The sequence below is a fragment of the Anguilla rostrata genome, chromosome 8 (genome assembly GCF_018555375.3).
Source record: "Anguilla rostrata isolate EN2019 chromosome 8, ASM1855537v3, whole genome shotgun sequence".
NCBI lineage: Eukaryota > Metazoa > Chordata > Actinopteri > Anguilliformes > Anguillidae > Anguilla > Anguilla rostrata.
Window position 1 is genome coordinate 56,790,128 of NC_057940.1, and position 26,837 is coordinate 56,816,964.

General features: G+C 47.2%; 1 protein-coding gene across 2 annotated transcripts in view; it reads left to right on the forward strand.

The window, feature by feature from the left end:
- Positions 1-26,837, forward strand: part of gabbr1b (gamma-aminobutyric acid (GABA) B receptor, 1b) — a 62,698-nt gene that overhangs the window by 6,774 nt on the left and 29,087 nt on the right. For both annotated transcript variants that reach the window (XM_064349222.1, XM_064349223.1), the window contains exons 3-12: positions 3,665-3,751; positions 4,410-4,474; positions 5,377-5,515; positions 5,928-6,131; positions 14,081-14,241; positions 19,696-19,830; positions 21,269-21,439; positions 23,452-23,553; positions 24,257-24,322; positions 26,515-26,706. In XM_064349222.1, coding sequence (XP_064205292.1) covers positions 3,665-3,751; positions 4,410-4,474; positions 5,377-5,515; positions 5,928-6,131; positions 14,081-14,241; positions 19,696-19,830; positions 21,269-21,439; positions 23,452-23,553; positions 24,257-24,322; positions 26,515-26,706 — 1,322 coding nt within the window. The remainder of the gene's footprint in view (positions 1-3,664; positions 3,752-4,409; positions 4,475-5,376; positions 5,516-5,927; positions 6,132-14,080; positions 14,242-19,695; positions 19,831-21,268; positions 21,440-23,451; positions 23,554-24,256; positions 24,323-26,514; positions 26,707-26,837) is intronic.

Here is a 26,837-nt window from a genome sequence, read left to right on the forward strand (position 1 = left end):
CTTATTAAACAGCATTGCAGTTCATAGTGTACAGTTTTATTTTTAATCACCGATGCTGTTTGCTGAACTGGCTTACAGAAGGTGTAATGTAGATTAACCATGGAGCCACAGAACCACAGAATACCATTGAGCCACAGAATACAAAAGAGCCATGGAATACCACAACCATAGAATACCATTGAGCCACAGAATACCACCACCATAGAATACCATTGAGCCACAGAATACCACCACCATAGAATACCATTGAGCCACAGAATACCACCACCATAGAATACCATTGAGCCACAGCATACCAAAACCATAGAATACCATAGAGCTGCAGAATACAATAGAGTCATAGAATGCCACAGAGCCATAGAATAAATACCATACAGCCATAGAATACCATAGAGCCATTGAATGCCACAGAGCCATAGAATACCATAGAGCCATTGAATGCCACAGAGCCTTTGAATACCATATAGCCATTGAATGACACAGAGCCTTTACCATAGAGTTAGAGGCAAGCAAATCTACAGTACCATCAGTGCTGTCATTGAGGTGGGGGGGGGGGGGGGGGTTGGGTGTTTTGGGGGTTTGGAGAAGGTGGGGGGCCTAATTTACTTTGTGGTTAATGCCGGATAGCTGCAAAGAAACAAAACGATAAAGCAAAACAAAAAGAAAACAGGACAGTAGGCCTGGGACTGATGAGCTGGGTTTGCTGCCAGTGGATCAGAAAATCCACATTATGACCATTTTTATTTTTTCTTTGCCGAATCGTAAAGATGCTCTGCTTATGTCCTCCCTTATCTCTGACACCTCCTCTCAGACTAATTAGCATGTATTGGCCTCTTCTCAGGAGAATCTATCACCCGCCCCCCTTCCCCCAGCTAATTAAACAAAAACAAACTGCCCCAGAACTTCAGCATTCTGAGTGAGTTTTGTCTGTTTGGAATTTGCATATTAATTTTCCTTGAATCTGCAAATATAGGGCACGGTAGCTCAGTTCGAAAGGCATAATTAGTGCTGGTTAATGAATTATTACTGGCTTAATTGCAATTAATCAATTAAATTTACCTTGTATTTCTTTTAAGTGAATTTCTAACTGATTGATGATTAGCAACAATGTTTATTATGGCCTGTATTGATAAATTGTGGTAAGGGGACAAATTCTTTTTTTAAGTTAGGAAATACTTTCATCTTTAAATGCTCTGTCTTTGATTTTTTTTATCTGTAGAAACACATTGCCAAAGACTTGTTGTTTTCAGAAACGTTCCTGTAGGTAAATGGCAAGGCAAAGGTGAACTATTGCAGGTAAATGCCGAGCGATGGAGAATCCAGCTCAGCCCGGCCTTATCGCCCCTTTCCCTGAGAGAAGATGAAAAAATAACATAAATTACTGTCACTTGTACAGATGTAGATATGAAATAAATATGTCTGCTGCATATGGCATGTAAGATATCGTAAAATGGTATTCCACTTTTTCAAAAGGGAGAGAAAGAGAGAAAAAAAGAGAGAGGGAGAGATTGCGCTTTATTTTTTCTCATCCCTTCTGCTCTTTCCTTCTCCTGGTTTGAGTTTGTTTCCCTCAGTTGCCTGTTTGTGCAGAAGCTGAAATTATAGATGGGGTCTGAAATGGAGAAAAGATAAGGAAGGAAGGAGAATAATGAGAAGGGAGAGTGAGAAAGAGGGGAAGAGAGAGACAGAGTGGGTTTGTGAAAAGTTGCCAGGCAACAGAATTAGACAGCTTTCATGTATCATTACTGTCAGAATGTGAGACGGATCATAGCGTTCTGATATCTGTCTGGTGCCTGTGCTCATGGGTACAGGAACTGTGCGTGTGTGTGTTTGTGTGTGTGTGCGTGTGTGTGTGTGTGCTTGTGTGTGTGTGTGTATGGTGTGTGTGTGTTTGTGTGTGTGTGTGTGTAAGTGCCCTTCTACGCTTGCTGTTTTTGTGTGCTCTGTAAATAACTTATACAGTTTGATCAGTCTGTTTCTTTATCGCACTGTGTTTACTGTGTTTTGTGAACGTGGTTATTTTTGCTGTTTTGCCGTTATTTATTTCACGATCTTTTCTTTGCTTTCCTCTTTACTGTAATCCCGTAACCTTACACTCCCAGCGAGGAACACATTTCATTTTTAGCGCTCTTTCCCGCTATTTCTCCTCCATTTGTAATGTCCGGTCGTTTTTGCGAGCGCTCAGTGTGCTTTGGGAGAGCGCAGACGAGCCCTCCTCCGAATCGCACGATGCCAAGCGCAGCTAACCCTCAGACCGCAGCCCGTAGGACAGTCTCACACAGGCACGCGTCAGAGGAGATGCTTCACTCTGCGAGGCGATCCACCAGCAGGGGTCGCTAGAGAGCGGTGAGATGTGGGTCCCTGCCAACCACACCCTGCTGAACCCTGGGCGACGCTGCTGCCAGTTGTGCACTGCCCTGCGGGCAAGGATGGATTTACGCACGTGCCAACGATTCACTCGAAGAAGCAGGAGCAATTCTTTTGTTGTGGTTCAAGTCTGGGTTATCGTCCATTGTATTCTTTAAAAAAAAGACCTTGGAATATCTGCATTTATAGAACACAGAGTATCTTTCCCCTGTGTTTCCCCTGCATAAAAATACGCAGAATCCACATTACCGTGAGCACGAAACGTTGGCAATGAAAGATCGCAAGTCATTAATAGAGCACTGAAACTTAGGCATAAATAAGAATCCACATATCTTTGCACTGAGTTTAGGCATAAAGATACGCAGAATCCACATTACCGTGAGCACTGAAACGTTAGGCATAAAGATACGCAGAATCCACATTACCGTGAGCACTGAAACGTTAGAAAAGGGTTCGGCAGTTTTAGGGGCCCTGTTGTCCAGGGTCTGAGGAGGTCATGGTCCGTTCGTGCCTGCGAGGGCCACCGGTCGTGTTTGGCACTGGCTCATCTGGCACTGGAACAAGAACGGTGCCTTACCCAAATGAGCTACCCAGCAGCCTGATGTGGTACCTCTTAAAGGGAAACTCCTCCCTATTTTAGTGATTCTGGTACTGTCGGAAGCTTTAAAAAAAACGTTAAAAAAGTTTTTAAAAAGTTATCTAAATATCTCGCCGTGTCCTGCATCCAAAGCAGTCCTCTTTTTGCTCCCATGAGAGTGGGTGTGGTCTCCCCGCTGACTGTGATGTTTTCTGACTGATATCGATAAAGGTGGTATGCTTTAATCGGGGAACTTTTTTTTACTGCATTACTGGTGAGCTACTATCACCATTTCATTTCAGTCATCCTTTTTAAAATCGGGGGTGGAATGTTTTGGGCCTGTTTTTTGGTTGCAAGTGTTGTCCATCGCCCATGTTAAATCTTTCATGTTGGGGCGGGGGGGGGGGGGTGGGGGGTGGGGGGATTTAACATCGCCGCTGTGTGAAAGCTTGTCACACTGCAATCACCAAAAAAACAACAAGCATTTTAGTCTTAAAAACTTTTTTTCTAAATAAGGCAGAAAGATTGCCAGTGAGGAGAGGCAGTTGACGCATTTCAAGATGGGATAAGACAGTTACTCTTGACAAGCAAATAAGTTTCTTAAAATAAGCTAATATTTTCTACCAGAGAGGAAATTTTTTTAAATTCTGTCTCTCTCTCCCCCCTCACTCCCTCCCTCCCCCCCCTCTCTCTCCTCTCTCTCTCTCTCTCGTCGTGCAGGTGAAAGGCTGGCCCTGTCTTTACTCCTCCTCATGGTCTACATCTTTCCCCCGGTCTCTGTGGCGCTGCATAATTTAACAGCTGGAGGTGAGTCTGTGTGTGTGTGTGTGTGTGTGTGTGTGTTAACCTGTGATTGTGCAGATCTCTCATTCCCAGGTCTCCTGCTCAGTCATTCTATTATGAGAAGCCAAACAAATGCTGACATCACAGTTAAAAACAAAGCAAACTACCTAGCAGTCACGGGGCTTCTGATTGGCTGTGACTTAAAGGCGCTCAGTGAGAGCGCACGCCTCAGTCGCGTGTTCCGCTCTCTCCTCAGCTTCCCGCCAAAACAAGCACACCCCTCTCTCCTCAGCTTCCCTCCAAAACGAACACACCCCTCTCTCCTCAGCTTCCCTCCAAAACGAGCACACCCCTCTCTCCTCAGCTTCCCTCCAAAACGAGCACACCCCTCTCTCCTCAGCTTCCCTCCAAAACGAGCACACCCCTCTCTCCTCAGCTTCCCTCCAAAACGAGCACACCCCTCTCACTTCCTCAAGACACTTCCTCCTCAGTTCCCCAACGAGCACACCCCTCTCTCCTCAGCTTCCCTCCAAAACGAGCACACCCCTCTCTCCTCAGCTTCCCTCCAAAACGGAGGAGAGAGGGGTGTGCTGGTTTGGGCGGGAAGTCAAAACGAGCACACTCCTCATGTCTCATGTTGTTTTTCCCGCTTCTCTTCCTCCTCCTCCTCTTCCTCCTCCAGGTTGCGCCATCATCCGGCCGCCGAGAGATGGAGGGATCCGCTACCGGGGACTGACCCAGGAGCAGGTGCCTCACGTCACGCACTTCCTGTGCTGTTCAGTTCACTTCCTGTGCAGTTCTGCGTGTCTGTGCAGTTCAGTGTGTCTGCGCAGTTCAGTGGGTCTGCACAGTTCAGTGTATCTGCAAAGTTCTGCATGCCTGCGCTGTCCAGACTTTAACTGCTCTGCTTAACGTCCAGCCAATTTCCAGCTCCAGATGCGTCAGATCAGATTAAGCGACAAATGTTATCAGAAAAACCAGATAAAAACAGAGAACACACTGTGAATTGAATCACACGGGATGGAAGGACGAAAAGCCTTCAGATTCAGGCGAAAGCACGGGGGCTATTCTGAATGAATTGGCCATCTGCACTTCTGAATAGAAAATAATTATATTCCAGCATGTTGCCATGGATACGAGCGTCTTCCAGTCAAATCAATGATGTGAGGTAGAGCACAGTCGCTGGTGGCCTAGAGAGACGCTGGAGGACTGATCTGTGCGGGCATGCCTGATTAACGCTGACTGAGAGAGAGTGCTTTCCTCTGTGCAATAAGCTTAGATGCACAGGGACCACAAATTGTAATGCTGCCCCCTAGTGGCACAGTTGTGCTAATACAAGGGGAAGAGAAACATGGAGACACAGCATCACCATACGCCTCAGGAATCAGAGTAGGGCTTCACAAGGGTGTTTTTTTTTTTTTTTGACACACTTGCACACACCAACACACACTGATCTCTCTCTCTCACACACACACACACTCACACACACACTGATCTCTCTCACACACACACACACACACACACACTCTCTCACACGCGCACACACACACAAACGCACACATTGATCTCTCTCTCTCACACATACACACTCTCTCTCACACACGCACACACGCACACACACACACACACTGATCTCTCTCTCTCTGTAGATCCGCAGTGTGCAGATCCTCCCGCTGGATTATGAGATAGAGTACATCTGCAGGGGCAGCAGAGTGATCGTGGGGCCCAAGGTGAGGAAGTGCCTCCCCAACGGCACCTGGACCGACCTGAGCCTGCGCAGCCGCTGCTGTGAGTGCTGCTCTCCCCCCCCCCCAACACGGTCCTCCCCCCGCCCCCCCCTTTGTCCCTCCCTCTCTTTCTCTGTCCCTCCCTACCTCTTTCTCTCTGTCTCTCCCTATCTCTTTCTCTCCATCCCTCTCTCTTTCTTTCCACTAATTCCTCTCTCTCTCTGCTCTTTATGAACTTGTACACTGAGGCTCTAAGTGCATCTTAGTGGCAGAGTGTTTATTTCCAGGCCGTTGACCCGTGCTTCCCTCTGCTGAACCTCAGAGCTGGAACTCTGCATGAACATTAACACCCCCCCCCCCCGACACCCCCAGATAATTAACAAAAAAAATACATCACCTGTGTATGAACATCAATATTTATTAGAAAAACTTTCAAATTCAACTTCAGATTAAAAGTGCTCTGCCCCCTACAGTGCTGCAGTGCCCCCATGTGTGGGCGTCGCTGGAGAACGGGCAGGTGGAGCTGTGGCCCCCGGGCCCCCCCGTGGAGGGGACCCTGCTGCAGTACAGCTGCCTGCCCGGATTCTCCCTGGGAGGACGCAACGTCAGCCAGTGCACCAAGCTGGGGAAGTGGGACTCCCCCAAACCCGTCTGCCACTGTGAGTGTGTGTGTGTGTGTGTGCAACAGAGAGAGTGAGTGTATATGTCTCTGAGTGTCTGTGCGTGTGTGTGACTGTGAGTGATGTTATTTCCTGTTTAGTATGTGGATTAGAGAATGATGTTATTTCCTGTTCAGTGTGTGGATTAGGGAGTGATGTTATTTCCTGTTCAGTATGTGGATTAGTGAATGATGTTATTTCCTGTTCAGTGTGTGGATTAGAGAGTGAGTGTATATGTCTCTGAGTGTCTGTGCGTGTGTGTGACTGTGAGTGAGTTTATGTTATTTCCTGTTCAGTGTGTGGATTAGAGAGTGAGTGTATATGTCTCTGAGTGTCTGTGCGTGTGTGTGACTGTGAGTGATGCTATTTCCTGTTCAGTATGTGGATTAGAGAGTGATGTTATTTCCTGTTCAGTGTATGGATTTGAAAGTGATGTTATTTCCTGTTTAGTATGTGGATTAGGGAGTGATGTTATTTCCTGTTAAGTATGTGGATTAGTGAATGATGTTATTTCCTGTTCAGTGTATGGATTTGAAAGTGATGTTATTTCCTGTTCAGTGTGTGGATTAGAGAATGATGTTATTTCCTGTTCAGTGTATGGATTTGAAAGTGATGTTGTTTCCTGTTCAGTGTGTGGATTAGAGATTAATGTTATTTTCTGTTCAGTGTGTGGATTAGGGAGTGATGTTATTTCCTGTTCAGTGTGTGGATTAGGGAGTGATGTTATTTCCTGTTCAGTGTGTGGATTAGAGAGTGATGTTATTCCCTGTTCAGTGTGGATTACAGAGTGATGTTATGTTTTTTTTCTCATTCCTTCTCTCTGTCCAGATGACCGAAATTACCCAGGTAAGGAAAAGTTTTGAGGCTTTGACCTGATAAAAGCTCATTCTGCTCAGAATCTCTGCAAAGGTTGTGTGTGTTTGTATATGTCTGTTTGTGTACGTGTAATTATATGTGCGACTGTATGTGGATGTGTGGATGTGTGTGTGTGTGTGTGTGTGTGTATTGCTCAAAAGTAAAGGAAACAGCTCTGCTGAGTCTTTTTGTGATCAATTCAGGGAGTTCTGTGTTATATGGTATATTTGCCACATGGGGGCAGTATTGCCTTATATTTGAAGACAGTGCAATTTCCATTGTGACCACTAGGCGGCACTATAAGTTCATAAAACAGAAATACCAACGACGACTGCACGGAGTAGGCCTTAATTAATACTGGAAGCATTTATTGTGTTGCGTGTATTTTAAATTGCATTTAAAAAATGTTTAGCCGATTACCCCACTGTGTATATTCTTGTACACAGTTGTTAGTGATGGAACAGAACTTCATATTCAAGGGCTGAAATTAAATTTTCGATTAACAAGTAATGTTTTGCTTGCTTGAGGTAATGCTTAAACCAGACAGGGAATTCGTTTGTGCTTGTTTTGTTTAATGTGAGAAGGGTCTGTTGTACCGTTTCAGATCACGCAAATGACCACGAGTATTGCATTTCTAGCCTGCCCGCATTCCTCAAACAATGCATTTAAATAGGCTTTACCTTCGTTAGTGTGATACGGTTTGATTGTCTATTTCGTCGAATGCATTGACGTCGTTGTTCCATGGAAAGAACAGCAGTGCAAATCATGCATGTTATTTATATCCACTGATGAATGATGTCATCCGGAGCGCGCCGTGGTTTTTTGTGTAGTCTTTAAGGCTAAGAAAATGGGATTTTTATTTTTTATAATGTAGAACTGAATAAAATTACGAGACCGGATCGTTTGGAGCACTCAGTTAACTGACAGAAGCACGTTGCTGCAGAGTCGGTCACAACCATCAAAGCATGAGTATTATATCACAGACATTCACAAAATGAATATGCTCATGTTTCTCTTGCGGAAGTGCGCTCGGGCACAGAGGATACTCGCGCCAAGCCGTGTTTGGACCGTGACGCGTTCCCACCACGCAATTCTCGACACACTCGCGCTGCTTTCCAAACAGTGATGCTGATCTTACTGCAGGTTTATTTACGTTAAAACAACAGTTATTATATACAAGGGGCATATTTTTAATCTCTGTCTAAATTTAGACAACTACGTTTATTATAACATGTATAAGTTGTTTTCGCAATATTTATTTTGCGCGCTAATTGTGTAGTATTTTGTAAAAAAAAAAAATAATAATAAAAATTGAAATAAATTACCTCTTAAGTGCATGTTTTGCGATGCATTACTCTATCAGAATCAAAGCGACCAAAATTGACGCAACTTATAATGCTTTAAAATATTTTGTCGATTCAAACTTTCCACTTTATCTTTACTTGCTTAGCAGACGCGGAGTTTACATTTTGTGTATTCTGTTTCTGCACGTGAATGTTTTACGTAAGCAATTCGGGCAAAGTACTGGTACCTGACTCGCCTTTTTAATTCTGCAATCACACAGAAAGCTGACAGGGATATTTATTTCTTTAACATAAGTAACGTGTGTGAGTGTGTGTTTGCGTGTGTGAGTGACTGAGTATGTGAGTGCACGTGTTTGTGAGTGAGTGTAGGGTGTGTGTGTGTGTGTGTGAGTGTGTCTAGTTTCTAGTTTTACTGAGCTTTTTCTGGTTTTATAGTGTTTACTTTTTTACCGCGTTATTAGCTTTACTGGTTTTTACTGGTTTCAGAGTCTTTACTGATTTTATAGAGTCTTTTCTGGTTTTACTGATTCTTTACTGGTTTTATGGAGTCGTTTTTGTTTAACCGAGTCTTTACTGGTTTTACTGAGTCTTTACTGGTTTCAGAGTCTTTACTGGTTTTACTAAGTCTTTATTGTTTTACTGAGTCTTTACTGGTTTTACTGAGTCTTTACTGGTTATACTGACTCTATCATTTTACTGAGTATTTTCTGGTTTCACTGAGTCTTTACAGCTCACTGGAAACACCGGCTGAATCCAGCAGCTGGCAGCGGTGGTCAGTACTGCAGTGTATTTGTGTGAAATATGTATTTGCGTACGTAATACTGGTGGCTGAACTCTCGTTCTGTATGGCTTATTGCTCTGTTCCTCCTGTATCCCAGCCTGCACCTCAGCCCTTTTGGGTGTGTTTATGTGGGAGGTGTGTGTTTGTATTTGGTTATATTTCCTATTTTCTCAGGGGCACCATTACGGTTCGGTCTCGGGTTGCGTGTGGGCGGCCATCTTGGCTCTGGCTCCTGTCGGGCTGAGGAGCGGTGTTGAATGCCTGAACCCTGGTAGACCGTCTGATTGGTAACTGAACTCCAGCAGACCGTCTGATTGGTAACTGAACTCCAGCAGACCGCCTGATTGGTAATTGAACCCCTGGTGGACCACAGGCCTTCTGATTGGTTAGTGAACCGTGGCAGACTGTCTGATTGGTTACTGAACCTCTGCAGACTGTCTGATTGGTTAACAGGAGATGTGGAAATGTAGAAACATTCCAGTAGCTCTGTCGCTCCTGTGCCATTGCTCTCTTTTTCTCTCATTCGCACGTTGAGATGCCCCTCCCAATCCCCCTCCCCCCCTCTCCCTCTCTCACCCTCATCTCTCTCTTTCATCCCTCTCTCTCTCCCTCTCTCTCTGTCTCCCCTCCCCCTCTCCCCCCTTCTCTTTCATCCCTCTCTCTCTCTCTCTCTTTCATCCCCCCCCTGTACATTTGGGAACAGGAGGCCCCTGGCCCCTCTCCCAGACCCACAGATTGATCTCAGTGTGTCTCTCTGAGTTTCTGGCTTTGGGCTGGCTGGTCAGGTCCGTTTGATGCTGTGTTCTGTGTGGCCCTTTTCCCACAAGTTTTCACTGGCTCCAGGAAGTGGAGAAGCACAGGAAGTGAGGCCTCAAAATCAATATGAGCACCGCCAATAACGCCTCTTATTTAGTTTTTGATTTTTAAATGATTGACTCTCGATATAAGTTAAAAAAAACCTCTGTTGTCACCAGGAATGGGCGAATATTCACAAACGTGTATTTTGTTACTAAATGCAAACGGAATGCGTCTGTAATCTTTGGGGGTGCAGAGTGATGTCGCCTGCCATGTGAGGAAAGATTCGGGGCACAAACACTCTCAGGCTGACTGCATGTGTCCAATCAGCCATGAAACTGGCATCCCAGCATGCACTGCTCCTGACTGCACGCTCGCTGAAGCTCCCAGGCGGAACGCCCGTCTGTGGCAGCCTCAGGTGTTCCGTGCACAGGTGAGGGGACGTGTTCGGGGAGTCGGGGAGGGGGGGGGGGTCTAAATCTGGCTCTGCGCTTCATTTTATTCAAGTGAAATGATAAAATAAAATAAAAAACAGACGCGATCGGGAGTTACCTTGAGCAGTATGGTGTAGCGTGTAATAACCCTCTTTATCTTTCTGTCTCTGCAATATTATTATTATTATTATTATTATTATTATTATTATATCATGGGCAGGACATCTGTGACATCTGTAACTTTTTGCACTAAACAGAATGTATATCATTTAATGGGATTATGTGTGTATGTATGTGTGTGTGTGTGTGTGAGTGTGGGAGTATGCATGTGTGTGAGTGTGAGAGTGTGTATGTGTGTGTGAGTGTGTGCTCATGTGTGCGTGAGTGTGTGCGTGTGAGAGTGTGCGTGTGTGAGTGTGTGTGTGTGAGTGTGAGAGTGTGCATGTGTGAGAGTGTGTGTACGTGAGTGTGTACGTGTGTGTGTGAGTGTGAGAGTGTGCATGTGTTTGTGTGTGTGTGTGAGTTTGTGTGTGCGTGAGTGTGTGCGTGTGTGTGTGCGTGGGAGTGTGCGTGTGTTTGTGAGTGTGTGCGTGCGTGTGTGTGTGTGAGTGTGTGCGAGAGTGTGTGCGTGTGTGTGTGCGTGTGTGCGAGAGTGTGTGTGTTTGTGTGCGTGTGTGTGTATGTGTGTGCGCGTGAGAGTGTGTGTGTGCTTGTGTGTGCGTGCGTGTGTGTGTGCGTGTGTGCGTGAGTGTGTGCGTGCTCATGTGTGTGTGTGCGTGTGTGTGTGTGAGTGCGTGTGTGTAAGTGCGCATGGGTATTTGTGTGTGTGTGTGTGTGTGTGCACGCAGCTGTGTGTAGGAAACTGAGTGTGTACTTTGCGTGTCTCCTAAGTGTGTTTTAAATAATACATCAGTGCTGTGATGAGCTAATACTGATTTCCCTCCCTCCACATACCGGATACTCTACTGTCACTCTAAAGCTCTCAGGCTGTGTGTGTGAGAGATTGTGAAACTGAAGCATGACATTATAATGTATAATAACCTGCATGTGAGCTGTAAGACATCACCATCTTCATCACTACCATAATCATAATCATCATCGTCATTATAAACACCTCCATTAGGATTGTAATAACTTACATCATTACCATCAAAACCTTCATCATCAACACTACCACCATCCTCATCAGTAACTCCCTGCATGTGGACAGAGCACAGACTCTCTCAGACCCCCAACCCTGAGGCGGGGGGGGGGGGACCACTGAGGAGAGTGACATCTGTCCTAATTAACCCCCAAATTCAACCCCAAACTCACCCCCAAACTCAACCCAAAGCTCACCCGAAACGTGAGGGGAAAGAGTTAAGCCCACCCTGCTTTGGGAGTGAGAGGGAAAGGGTCTTAGGACAACTGGAACACACACACGCACACACACACACAAATACCCAAATACCCACGCGCAATTGCACGCACACACTCACACATTCACACACACATACTGTCATAGAACTGGAAGACAGCGAGAAGGGTTTGTATTGATAGATCGCGTGGGAGTGAGGTGGAGAGAGAAAAGGAGAATGACAGATACGTCATTATTATTCAGTGAAATGCGCTTCATGGACTTGGCTCGTTATTTGATTTCTTTACATTGATTGGCGGAGAGGGGGTAGGCAGTTGACGGTAGTTTTGCAGGAAGACTGGGAGATACGTATAGGATCTGATTTCAAATGCACGCGACAATTATGATTCAACCAAGCAGTCCGGAAGAGATGGAGAGTGTGGGCGGCGCGTGGGAGCGCGCGAGCGTAAAATGAAGCAAACGGCGATTAATTAAACAAAATTCGTTATAAAAATGACTTCAGCAGCACAGACGGGGAGAGCTAAAGGAGAGATATTGTATGTGCGCAGGGGAGTGTGTGTGTGTGTGTGATTGGAGGGGGGCGGGGGCGGTTGAAACGAGGGATGTGTTAGAGAATTGCACATTCAAAGTGCTGTCTGAAATGGAGAGAGAAGCCTAATAGCGAAAATCCTCTCTTACTCCTCCCTCCCTCCCCCTCTCTCTTTCTTTCCCTCTCTCTCTCTTCCCCCACCTCTCTCTCTCTCTCTCTCTCCCCCCCCCTCTCTCTCTCTGAAACACTGGCACCGTTTCTGTCTCTCGCACACAGGCAATCGGGCATATCTGCAGTCAACGGAATACAATGCTCAGACCTTTTATTTAGCGTTTCCTCCTCACAAATTCGTTTGTTCTTTTCGTCCTCCACCTCTGGAAAGGAAATGGATTAACGCTTCTGCAAGACGACCGCTTGTTATCGCCGTACCTATTTTATTCCGTCGCTCGAATACAGGATTAAACGTAAAAACACTTGGCTATGTAGGAAGAGAAGTCGCTGAATGCCTGGGAAACTATATTTATTACGGGTTTGTAGAGGACAGGGAACATGTAACTTACGGTTGAATATTTGGATAATAAATAAATTAAGCAATGTCTGTGGAGAAGCCGTGAGTATGCGGAAAGTGGGAATGTAGGCAATGGAATCACAGATTGTCCCCTATTAAACGGCGGGCATGTTTTTACAGACTCGTGGAATATTTTCGTATCGCTTTCTCGTTTTATAGGGAGAGAGGTGGCAATGTTCGTCTCTCTCCATCCCCAGTCCCTCTCAGCGTCTTAATTTAGAAGCCCGTTTATTTTGCACATTATTTTAAATTCCTTTAGCCTTTTCTTAAAGTACGACGGTTCAGTTGGATATTGGCGTGCTTTTGTCGACCGGGTTTAGATTTTCACCCCAAATTATTTGTGCAAGTTAAATTAAGCTTATTGTCCTAGCGGGAACCATATACAGTGAAGCCAGCATCCTAGAGAATACAATTTATGTAGGTTATGGAATGCACGGAAGATTTCTTTAAATAATAAAATAAAAAGATTTACACTAACTAATTCAATTAGCCGAGTTTCTGTCGTGTTCTCATTGCCGGGTTAATTGACCTTGTTTCCCCGCGGCAGTTTTGTGCTTAACGCCGCTCACCCGCACAGAACAGACATTCTGTAAATCAGAAACTCGACGAGCAGAATCGTTCTTTCCGCTAAACGTATGAAATACAGGTCTTGCTATTTCGTTATTTTTTTAATTCCGATCGATCTACACGAGCTGCGCACATTTAAGATATTAAAACACCATTTATATGAAAAGGCATTGCGTAGGAAAACCTAAAAGAAAAACACTACGAAGACGCATCTTACAAATTTGTTTCAAAAATACGAGTGACTAGTTTTCTGTACAGGTTGGGGTGTACGCGGGGACGTGGGAATTCTCGGTAGTGCTGTAAGAAATTTCGTAGCCTGCTCGTTGTAAGTGCGCGCTGCAATCAGTAATATAGACAAAAGTTATATCCTACACCATTGTGGTGGTGGCATATATTGTTCTTTATACATTTGTGCGTCATATAGCCTTCTGAGTAGACCGTAAAATGTAGATAATGTAAATAGCTTATACTTAACAATTTAGTTTCTAAGGAATTAGATTATTTCAAATGCACTGTATATAAACAGAACCACTTTCTGCAGACGTGTGGACTATCACAACCGTCGTTGCGTTACAAAAATAAAATAAAAAATAAAAAAACAGTGAAGAATCTACCGGCGTCGTCTTGTTTTTCAAATAAAACCCCTGATACTCTCTGGCCTGGACGCCATGGCAGTCTTACTGCGCTGTTTGACGGGCGCTCGGAGTTCCGGGGCCCCGCGCGCAGTGATTCTCGCCACGCTGACTGTGCTTCTCTCCCGGTCCTGCGCGGCCGTAGGCAAAAAGAAGCTCTACATTGGAGCGCTGTTCCCCATGAGCGGCGGCTGGCCCGGGGGACAAGCTTGCCGACCGTCCGCTCAAATGGCCCTGGACCTGGTCAATAACAGAACGGATATTCTCCCGGATTACGAGCTGGAGTTGATCTACTATGACAGCAAGGTAAGTTCAGATAATGAGATAACTGCAAGTTATTAGACTTTTTTTCATAGAATGTGAGTGCGGTGATTTTCTGTCTGTTTGATTGTTTACGTGCCAAGAACAGGCACAACGAGCGCAGGCCCTTCCTGCACGAGGCGGACGAACGTTTCACGTGATCTTTATTTATTTTATTTTTCCTGATTGTGAATTGTGTGAAGTGCCTTTTGTATGTTATCCCCTTAGAGTCGTGTCTACTCGTCTCTGTGATAGTTTGACACTCTGTCCTTTGAGAACGGTCTTCCACGTCATAATTGTGATGGCCAGTGACAAGATTGCGTTTGGCGCGCACATTGACAGAAATCAAGGGTTAAGTAGTTTTGAAGGCATCCCAACGGACTCACAATTTCAGTTGTCCCAGACCCAGTGTTTATTTATCTGCGCAGCATAATGACCAGTGGTAAATCAGCTCTAACAGAGTTTATCTGATAAAAAGTTCACTGTTAGTGCAGCCTATGGTATGGTTTACATTTTATGATGCGCACTACGTCACTACATTTCCTCCTCCTGTCCTCTACCTCTCTCCACCGCCCCCATCCCCACACACACGTGCGCACGCATGCACACACGCCCACGCGCATACGTAGCAGATGCCCCCTGAACAGTTAACCGCGCCGTAACTGGTCGGAGTTTCTCAGAACTCTGTTCTGATTGGTTATTGTGACTCTGCATTGGAACCCTTTACAGTGATGGGACGGCGGAGGTGGAGAGAGGAGGCGAGTGTGAGAAATTTGGCGAAGGAAAGCGGGGAGGGGGGGTAAGTTGGCATGACAACAGTTACTGGGGCAACTGCAGTTCAAACAAACGACATATCTCCACAACTATCCTGCTGTAAATCAAGCGCAAGCCAGCTGGCGATGTCGCCTGCCAATTAATTACTTTAAAGCAACGGAATGTAAGGAGGAGGGACAGGGCGGGGAAGGTGCCCGGTACGTGGGCTTAAAATCAATGTGCAACGGCCGCGCGTGTTGACAGACGCTTGGGTTAAGTGACAGCGAGAGAACCAATCCATCAAAAGGACACAGATTCCCGTAGAGAGCCCGTGTGCGCGCGCTGCTGCCAGTGGCTCCGCTCCAGAAGCGCGACTGAATTACATTACAGCTCAGCACCGCAGACAGCGACCGGCACGCGCTGCCGGAGCGGATTCCCCTACGTGCTTGTGTGCGAGCCAGACGGTCATTTTCGGGAGCCTGGACAGCATGTTAATTGGATCTAACCAATTTTTAGGCACGGGATAGCACTGAAATATAAAAATACTCCTGCTCACACCCGGCAATTCCACTAATCTCTGCTTCCCTACACAAGCTTGAACTTTCAGTCGTAGAACCGTTCTGTGATGAATAGGCGTGATGACGCCGTAAAAGAGTCTGATTTCCTGTTCAAAGCTGTAATTTGGCTGCGCTGTGCTTATCTGATAATTTGTTGACCTAACCGCAATTTCCATAATTACCCTATTTTAAGGCTGAAAGTATGTGGTTTATGTTATCACTTTTTTTTGAAAGCCAGCTGTCGGTGCACGTGCGTTACTTCTTTTAAGAAACGGTATAATTATCTTTTGAAAGCGGATGATTTCGCCTTTTGCAAGCGCAGTAGGCTATATAAATGAATGCTGAATGATGTAGCCTATAACCCATTTGTATTTCTGCCGTAGGCTAAGTGCCCAGTTGAACTTGCAGAGGCACAATGTCAGCCTGTGTGCGTTAATGAACAGAATTACGTCAGAGTTCTACAGAAGCGTTTTTTTCCTTATCCCGCGAGGAGTTAAGGAGGGCAAGCGTTTCTGTGCTACAATTACATTAGAGTGCGGTCAGACCTGCTTTCAGATGGATGCCGGTCCATTGGCATAATTTGGCAGACGCTCTTATCCAGAACGATTTACAAAAGTGCTTTGAACTTCTGTACGACAAGAGAGCTTTGCGTACACATATTTAACAAGTAAAAAAATCTCTCCTGACAGTTAACTACTGTCCTTGCATTTAAACAGGGTAAGTGCAATCAGTAAAAACAGTTTGAATGTTACCGAAGATCGGTGTGGAGTTATTAAGTTCTTAGTCCAGACGAGCGGGGTCTTCAGCCTGCCGTGGAAGGTTGCACGTGCCCTTACCATCTTCTGATAATTGTGGTATGCTTTTATTACACCCCAGAAGGCTGTACGCTCACATCTTTATTAAAAGTGTTTTATTCGCTGATTTTATCGGATAATCAGTCGGGGGGCTATGTAGGCCGATCGGTATATTCCAGATGTCGTCCACCAAACGTTAATGAGCCTATAGGCCAGTTTACAGTCCGGGGATAGACTATGTACTGTATGATTGGCCGATGGATACCGCTGCATTGACACCTGCGTTCCATTCCGCGCGACTTCACTATTGAACGCTGTCGCTCATAAAATGCATAAACACGTGACCCGAGATCACTTTAGGCTACCTCAGTCTACCACGAATAATGCTGTGTGAAAAAACTCGGGCTGCTCCTATTTCCCGCGCAGTAAAATGTCCAGTGTTTATTCAACTCTAGCGGTGTTAATTGAACGCTTAACACAACATTTGATGTTATCTGTTGGGAGTTGAATTAGCACTGGCCATTTCACTGTGTAGCCTGTGGCGTATCTGATCCTTCATTGTACCGTCAACATGCCAATAATGGACAGAGTTAAAAGTACTGTCCCTAACCTGTCTCTGATTTCTGTTTGTATTATATTACAGTTCCAGTCTCAGCGATGGGCACGGCGGTTATAGCGATGACGATCGTCCATCGCTCTAGTATGAACTAAAAGTCGTTGTGCCCACCGTCAAATTGCTGCTGGAAGTGGTGTTGGTGGGCCAGCAGGGGGCAATCTTCCCTCTGGTCAAATAAACCCCAATGCCCCAGTGCAGTGACAGGGACACTGTGCTGTAGGAGATGCTGTCTTTCGGATGAGACGTTAAACCGAGGTCCTGACTCACTGTGGTCATTAAAGATCCCATGACTCTCATGGCAAAGAGGAGGGGGTTCCCCGGTGTCCTGGCTAAAATCCCAGCCACCTAAACTTGCCACCTAATCATCCCCTGATTTAATTGGCTAAAAAAATGTTCTCTCCTCCAGTGGAGCAGCTCAGTGGCCAACAACAGAGGATTGTGGTTGTACTGGGCAGCTCCTAGGTGTGAATGTGTATGTGTATGCGTTGCTGCAAAAGAGCATCCGTGCTCAGCGAACCTACACTGGGTAAATAAAGGTTAAATAAATAAATAAATGTAACAGATAGCCTATTTAATTTGAGTAGTGTGAACGTTTGCGTTTCTCTGATAATTGATATCGATACAGGACAGAGTCCTCTCTCCCTAGTTGTTCTAGATTGCTTTTTTTGTGGTTGTTCTTTTCCTTTTTATTTTTTATTTTTTAAAGCTGTTGGCTTTTTTTGAGCTGGTAAATCAATTTTCTTTTTCATTTTGTTTTGTTTAGTTTGATTTCGGATTGTGTTGCCCACGCTGGGGTCTGTAGTGCGATTCGGTGGAAATGAAAGAGCTTGGAAAATATCCACGGAAATATGAGGAGTTTCTGGGCCGTTACTGGGGCTCCCTGCCCAACGCGGCGCAGGCCCCCAGGCCCCGGGCCCCGGGGCCGTTCTGAACTCTTCCTCTCTGTGGATCGGCCAATCAATATGTGCAGCAGACGCTGGCCCCAATCTGTGCAACTGTGTGGCGTTTATGAGCGACTGTGTAATTACACAGTTTATCTCTCTCTCTCTCTTTCTCTCTCTCTCCGTCTCTCTCTCTCTCTTTGTCTCTCTCTGTCTCTCTCTCTCTCTCTCTCTCTCTGTCTCTCTCTCCGTCTCTCTGTCTCTCTCTGTCTCTCTCTCTCTCTCTCCGTCTCTCTGTCTCTCTATGTCTCTCTCTCTCTCTCTCTCTCTCTCTCTCTCTCTCTCTCTCTGTCTGTCTCAGGACTTTTAAAAGCGGGTAGATGCTCTGCAGTGCACGGTGAGGTTGACTGCGATGGCACTGCCGCTTTCTAAACGACCCCGTCTGTCTGCTTCATGCGCAGTTAAATGTCCAGTGTTTATTCAACTCTCGCCGGCCTACATGTGAGTCCAACATATGTCCCCTGTAGGAGTCGATTTAACTCTGGACATTTCACTGTGTGTTTGTTCAGTGATGTATCGTCGCATGTATTTGGCGTGTGACCTTCGTAGGCCACAGTGATCTGATGAATGTGTTGCAGGGTCCTCAGTAGTCAGGGGAACAGAAACACCCCAGCTAGTGGGGACCGGGCTGGGAGAGGGTTAGGGTTAGGGTTAGGGTTAGGGTTAGGGTTAGGGTTAGGGTTATTAGGGGTGAATAAACAGTGTGTGTGCAAACACAAGTGTGATCGGCTTTAGTGAAAAGCTGAAAGTCTGGTGACTAAGCGTGACAGAGCCTTATCTGAACAAGCAAAGCGTCCTGCTCCTCTCATTAAACATGCAGTTTTCACAGGGGCAGCTTTCACAGGGGCAGCTTTCACAGGGGCAGTTTTCACAAGGGTTTTTTTTGTTTTCAGGTCGGTAATGAATGGTTTAAATCACTTCCTTTAATTTTTAATGATTGGCTAGTATTTTGTGTTCATATTAATCTAAAATAAAGTAGAATCACACAGAAATTGCAAGATTTTGTCACGGGTATAAAACACACCAGAAAACACACACACACACACACACACACACACACACACACACACACACACACACACATGCACGTGCATGCATACACACACACGTGCATGCACACACACACACACACACACACACACACAGTCCCATGACTCTGGCCTGTAGCACTGTGGAAATTGTGTATTCAGCAGTGCTGAAGGCCCAGCCCCCCCCCGCCCCCCACCCCCCAGGGAGTTTTGGGGAAACGCAGGATCTGGCCTTTGACTGAAATAAAGTGCTGATGACCAAACCTCCCTCCCCTTCTCCTTTTCACCCCTCAGATCCTGTGCTGTAGGTCCGAGGAAACGCCTGACTAAATCACCCAGGATGGGCCTTTAGAATGTTTTTGTGAGTCAGAGAGAAAGACAGTTAGAGACTGTAAATGGCGGCTGTGTGATCGCTCAGCTCCGCTATATTCACTTCAGCTGGTGCGTGAAAGAGAGAGAAGGATATAAACCAAGGCCATGCTCATGGACCTGTCACACTAAGAGCCACACAGCCACAAAAACACATCCAGCAATGTACTGTTCACACCCTGCTGTGTGCTGGTTCAAACGTAAAAAATGAAGGACTTGATTTTTCAAAGTACATTGAAATTAACATGATTGATTCATAAATACTGATAAAATTGTCCTTCTGTTCTTCTTATGGTCTCTCTCCTCTCCTCTCTCTCTCCCTCTCTCTCCTCTCTCTCTCTCTCTCTCTCTCCCCTCCCTCTCCCTCTCCCTTCTCTCTCTCTCCTCCCCCCCTCCTCCCAGTGTGACCCGGGTGAGGCCACGCGCTTGCTGTATGACCTGCTGTACACGGAGCCCATAAAGATTGTGCTGATGCCCGGCTGCAGCTCCGTGTCCACCCTGGTGGCTGAGGCGGCCCGCATGTGGAACCTGATCGTGGTGCGTAGCTTTCTGTGGAACCCGGTCTTTGTGTGGAACCCGGTCTTTATGTGGAACCTGGTCTTCATGTGGAACCTGGTCTTTGTGTGGAACCTGGTCTTTATGTGGAACCTGTTCTTTATGTGGATCCTGGTCTTTATGTGGATCCTGGTCTTCATGTGGAACCTGGTCTTTGTGTGGAACCTGGTCTTTATGTGGAACCTGTTCTTTATGTGGATCCTGGTCTTTATGTGGAACCTGGTCTTTGTGTGGAACCTGGTCTTTATGTGGAACCTGTTCTTTATGTGGATCCTGGTCTTTATGTGGAACCTGGTCTTTGTGTGGAACCTGGTCTTTCTATAGTCACGATGCATAATGTTCAGTCCCAGTGGCACAGACATCCATAATTATAACTGAATGTATTCATGCGACTGCGTGATGTAACTGTTAGCCACTAGGAGTAGCGCTGTTCAATGGCTTCGTGTTTCTGGTTGGTGCGTTTCTGCTGTTAGAGTTCCTGTTATTGCTAACGTGCTAACGTGCTAGCGCTCTCTGTGTGATGATCGGTCTGTTCATCGATCTGAATCATACCCTCTTGTAGTAACCTCTGCAGGGCACTGCTGACCAATTAGATGGCCCCCCCAGCAGAGCTGTTTCTTCCTTTATCCTCTATTTCTCAGATCTTGAGAAGGCCGATTAGAGTGCATCGATTTCCCATTAATACCATTTTGTTACATTTTTCTTCTTCGTGGCTATTTTCGCTTTTCGATGCCTGACAAAATAAGCCACCTCTGTCCTGACCCGTGTGCCAAACTAGTATATTAAGTATACTTGATATAGACCTTAATTATCCTTAAAGTATTCCCAAGTATACAATAATATACTTCTGGTATACTTCAGCATAAGAATTTTTGGGTTCCAGGAATTGGTCAATTCTTGTGGCATATGAAGACCGTAGTAATGCCTCTCTTCCTCTCTCTGTCTCTCTACCCTGCCCACTTCCTGCTCCGCCCACTCCCCACCCTGCTCCGCCCATTCCTGCTCTGCTCCACCCACTCCCTGCTCTGCCCCGCACCGCCCACTCCCCTCCTGGCTCCACCCACTTCCTTCCCTGCCCCGCTCGCTTCTCGCCTGGCCCCGCCCACTCCCCGCCCTGCCCTGCCTACTCCCTGCCCTGCCACACCCACTCCCTGCCTGGCCCCGCCCACTCCCCCCTGCCCCGACCTACTCCCCGCCCTGCCACACCCACTCCCTGCTTGGCCCCGCCCACTCCCCACCCTGCCCCGCTACTCCCCGCCCTGCCACACCCACCTCCCCTGGCTCTGCCCACTCCCCTCTCTGGCCCCGCCACTCCCTGCTTGGCCCTGTCCTCTCCCCACCCTGCCCCACTCACTCCCTGCCTGGCCCCACCCACTCCCCTCCCTGGCCCCGCCCATTCCCCTCCTGGCCCCGCCCACAGCTGTCCTACGGCTCCAGCTCCCCGGCGCTCTCGAACCGGCAGCGTTTCCCCACCTTCTTCCGCACGCACCCGTCGGCCACCCTGCACAACCCCACCCGCGTGCAGCTCTTCCAGAAGTGGAAGTGGACCAAGATCGCCACCATCCAGCAGACCACCGAGGTCTTCACTTCGGTCCGTGACCTTTCACCTTTTCAACCTTTGACCCCTTGGCCGTCATTATTATCTCTTTGTGCAGGGGTGGGCAGGTGCACATGCAGGTTTTTGTTTCCACTAATGACCCTGGCTAATTGAGCTAACTGACTGTATGCACCAGCACTGGTTCACTCATGGATTAGATGAGTAAAGCATTTCACATAAGGACTCAACAACAGTCACCGGCTGGCGTTCATGTGCTTATGTCAGATGTCATAAATATTTAAGGCCAGAAGTTGGCATGGAAACCAGAAACAGATTCGGCCGCCTCTCCACTTGTGAGTCTCGAGGACATGAAGCCGTGCACACGCACCCCCAGTTGGTTTATTATTTTGGGGTTCCCCTTTGGTTTGGTCATTCAAGTGATGTCTTGGGTTGGCCTGGTACCAATTTAAACCATTTCGTTTTGTGAATTCAGTGACAGGTCCTTGAATATATTATCTCAATTTGACCACTCATCTCTTTCATAATCTCTCTGTTTCGCTCTCTATCTCTCCCCCTGTCTCTCTCTCTTTCTCTCTCTCTCTGTCTTTCAATCTCTCCCTCTCACTCTCAATTTGACCACTCATCCCTCTCTCTCAATCTCTCCATCTCACTCTCAATTTGACCGCTTGTCTCTCTCTCTCTCTCTCTCTCTCATTCTCTCTATCTCTCTCCCTCTTCCTTTCAATCTCACCCTCAACTGAAATTCAAATTCAAATTGAGTTTCACTGGCACAACGATAAATAAATAAGAAACCCCCCGCTGAAAGGACAGTAGACTAATGTAAACTGCTCCTGCAGCCTCGCACCTCAGTCGTCCTCTGTCGCTTCCTCTCCTTCGTCCATCCCCCTCCGTCTGTTCCCCTCCATCCATCCCCCTCCGTCTGTTCCCCTCCGTCTGTTCCCCTCCGTCTGTTCCCCTCCGTCCGTCCCCTCCGTCTGTTCCCCTCCGTCTGTTCCCCTCCGTCTCCTCGTCCGTCCCCTCCATCTGTTCCCTCTGTTCCCTCCGTCCTCCCCTCCGTCCCTCCGTCTTTCCTCGTCTTCCCTCTCCCCTCCTCTCCCCCCGCTGTTCCCCTCCTCTGTCCCCCTCCGTCTGTTTCCCTCCTCCGTTCCCCTCTGTCTGTTCCCTCCATCCATCCCCTCCGTTCCCCTCTGTTCCCCTCCGTCTGTTCCCCTCCGTCTGTTTCCCTCGTCCATCCCCCTCTGTCTGTTCCCCTCCGTCCGTCCCCCTCCGTCTGTTCCCCTCCGTCTGTTTCCCCTCCCTCCCCCCCTCCGTCTGTTCCCTCTGTCTGTTCCCCTCCGTCTGTTCCCCTCGTCTGTCCTCGTCTGTTCCCTCATCGTCCCCTCCGTCTGTTCCCTTCCTCCCTCCATCTGTCCCTCCGTCTGTTCCCCTCGTCTGTTCCCTCCTCCATGTTCCCCTCCGTCTGTTCCCCTCTCTTCCCCTCGTCTGTTCCCCTCCGTCTGTTCCCTCGTCTGTTTCCCTCCTCGTTCCTCGCGTTGATGTCCTCGCGATCCTCCAACTCATGCGCCCATCGCAGTTGCCATCTCCGTCTGTTCCGTCTGTTGATTCCTCTTCCATCTGTTCCTCTATCATGCATCTGGCGTCTGCCGCCTCCGTCTGTTCCTCAGTCTGTTCCCTCACTTACATCTCGGTTGAATATGGGCAGATCACTCAAATATGAGGCATGAAAGATGCAAATCTGTGTTGTATGAGGTAACATGAAGGTATAGATATACACGTACATTATCACAGTGTTTAAATAATGCATCTGAGAGAGGGAAGAAAGACCAGCAGGTCAATAAGCAGACATCACATTAACATCAGAGATGATCAGAGTGGAGCTATTTAATAATGCAGAACAAACAGACCCTCCCTTCACTGATCTCTCTCTCTCTCTTCTTCTTCTCTCTCTCTTTCTCCTCTCTTCTCCCCTTCCTTCTTCCCTCCCCCCTCCACCCCTCTCTCCCCCCCCTCCCTCCCCTCTCTCTCTCCCCCCTCTCCCCCTCCAGACTCTGGATGATTTGGAGCAGAGGGTGAAGGAGGCTGGCATAGAGATCAGCGTGAGACAGAGCTTCCTGACCGACCCCGCTGTGGCTGTCAAAAACCTCAAGGTAACCCCCCCAACACCCCCACACCCCCACACCCCGCTACCCCACAGCATCGGACAGCTGACCTCATCCCTCTGCTGCCATAGCAACCATGGAGCCCTTCCACGCACAACGGAGCAGGTTGCCATGCAGACGCTGCCAAGCCCCGCCTTTCTGAATGCTTTGCAGTCCACCTGGAACTGTGCCGGGAAAATCACGTCTCATCACCGAGCGCTGAATTCAGAATCACGTCTCATCACCGACTGCTGAATTCAGAATCACATGCTGCAGAAACTGCATCATCTTACTGTCTAGTGTAAGAAGACATAACACAGAAAGTCATATCAGGTTTCAGAACATAACACAGAAAGTCATATCAGGTTTCAGAACTGTATGGCACAGTGCAGTGCAGTGCTGACTGAATAGATGAACCCTTCAGTGTAAATGTACATAACAGTCTTTGGGATTTTGGTCACCGAAGCGTTTTGACACAAAATGGCGGACTGCTGAGCCCAGGCCAGGCCACACAGAACGGCGGCCATTTTTCTCACCGCTACTGTGAGAAAGTTTCACGAAACCAAATGCAAAATAACTTCAGGGGAAAATGAGTTTGAAGGCATATTTTTTGGGATCGATTAGAGTTCGGAGTGTCGCCTCTGAGGGGACCCTCTCTCCCTCTCTGGTAATTAGATTTGGTTTTTTTTGTTTCCGTCTTGCGCCCGTGAAGCGGCAGGACGCCCGGATCATCGTGGGACTGTTCTACGAGACAGAGGCACGGAAAGTGTTCTGTGAGGTGAGAACCCAGCCTCACCCTCCTTCTGCTAAAATATAACATCCCTAACCCTCACCCTCCTTCTGCTATAATATAACATCCCTAACCCTAACCCTCACCCTCCTTCTGCTAAAATATAACATCCCCAACCCTAACCCTAACCCTCCTTCTGCTAAAATATAACATCCCTAACCCTAACCCTCACCCTCCTTCTGCTAAAATATAACATCCCTAACCCTCACCCTCCTTCTGCTATAATATAACATCCCTAACCCTAACCCTCACCTCACCCTCTTCTGCTAAAATATAACATCCCCAACCCTAACCCTCACCCTCCTTCTGCTAAAATATAACATCCCTAACCCTCACCCTCCTTCTGCTTTAATATAACATCCCTAACCCTAACCCTCACCCTCCTTCTGCTAAAATATAACATCCCTAACCCTCACCCTCCTTCTGCTATAATATAACATCCCTAACCCTAACCCTCACCCTCACCCTCTTTCTGCTAAAATATAACATCCCCAACCCTAACCCTCACCCTCCTTCTGCTATAATATAACATCCCTAACCCTAACCCTCACCCTCCTTCTGCTATAATATAACATCCCTCAACCCTAACCCTCACCCTCACCCCCTTCTGCTAAAATATAACATCCCCAACCCTAACCCTAACCCTCCTTCTGCTATAATATAACATCCCTAACCCTAACCTCACCCTCCTTCTGCTATAATATAACATCCTAACCCTAACCTCACCCTCCTTCTGCTATAATATAACATCCCTAACCCTAACCCTCACCCTCACCCTCCTTCTGCTAAAATATAACATCCCCAACCCTAACCCTAACCCTCCTTCTGCTATAATATAACATCCCTAACCCTAACCCTCACCCTCCTTCTGCTATAATATAACATCCCTAACCCTAACCCTCACCCTCACCCTCCTTCTGCTAAAATATAACATCCCCAACCCTAACCCTAACCCTCCTTCTGCTAAAATATAACATCCCTAACCCTAACCCTCACCCTCACACTCCTTCTGCTAAAATATAACATCCCTAACCCTAACCCTCACCCTCCTTCTGCTATAATAACATCCCCAACCCTAACCCTAACCCTAACCCTCCTTCTGCTAAAATATAACATCCCCAACCCTAACCCTTCCGCATGTGTGTATTATATATATATATATATATATATATATAATGTATTTATATTACAGACCAATCTGATAAAGCTAATGCTAGTGAGTGAGTGAGTGAGTGTGTGTGTGTGTGTGTGTGAGTTAGAGTGAGTGAGTGAGTGAGTGAGTGAGTGAGTGAGTGAGTGAGTGAGTGAGTGAGTGAGTGAGTGAGTGAGTGAGTGAGTGAGTGAGTGAGTGAGTGAGTGAGTGCGTGCGTGCGTGCGTGAGTGCGTGCGAGTTAGAATGAGTGTGTGTGTGTGTGTGTGCGTGCGTGAGTGTGTGTGAGTTAGAGTGAGTGTGTGAGACAGAATGAGTGTGTGTGTGTGTGTGTGTGTGTGAGAGTTAGAGTGAGTGAGTGTGTGAGACAGAATGCTGAGGTGTGTAAAAATATGATTTGTGTCAGGAGGTTAGTTCTGATGTCATTCTAATTTAATCAGGAGTTGATTTTAGTGCTGTTTTAATTTCGCTGAGGTCTCAGAGGGGCACCAGGAGCCCTGCTCTTTCTTTTTCTCACTCCCTCTCTCTGTCTCTCTCCTTTTCACTCACTGTGTCCTCGTTTCTCATCCTTCCCTCTCTCCCCCTTTCTCTGCCTCTCTCCCCTCTGTCTCTCTCTCTCATCTTTCTCTTCCCCTCCTACCTCTCTCTCTCCCTTTCCCCTCTCCCTCCCTCTCCCTGCTTACTCTCTGTCTGCCCTCTCTGTCTCTCTCTCTCATCTTTCTCTTCCCCTCCTACCTCTCTCTCTCCCTTTCCCCTCTCCCTCCCTCTCCCTGCTTACTCTCTGCCTCTCTCCCCTCTGTCTCTCTCTCTCATCTTTCTCTTCCCCTCCTACCTCTCTCTCTCCCTTTCCCCTCTCCCTCCCTCTCCCTGCTTACTCTCTGTCTGCCCTCTCTGTATCTCTCTCTATTTTTCTCTTCCCCTCCTCCCTCTTTCTCTCTCTTTTTTCTCTCTCTTCCTCCCTCCCTCTCTGTCCCCCTCCCCCCTCTCTCCCTCCCTCCCCCTCCCTCTCTCTCTCTTTCTGCATTGCCAGGTCTTTAAGGAGAAGCTCTTTGGGAAGAAATACGTCTGGTTTCTGATTGGCTGGTACGCAGACAACTGGTTCAAAATCAAGGATCCGTCGATCAACTGCACGGTGGAGAACATGACGGAGGCCGTGGAGGGTCACGTGACCACGGAGATCGTCATGCTGAACCCCGAGACCGTCCGGGGCGCCTCGAACCTGGTGCCCCCCCCCTCCTCGATGCCCCACTTATATAGCGCCTTTCCCTGCTTTTTAACTCCTTACTGTGGGGGGTGTGTAGCTGAAGGCCCCTGTTTTAACTCCTTACTGTGGGGGGTGTGTAGCTGAACACC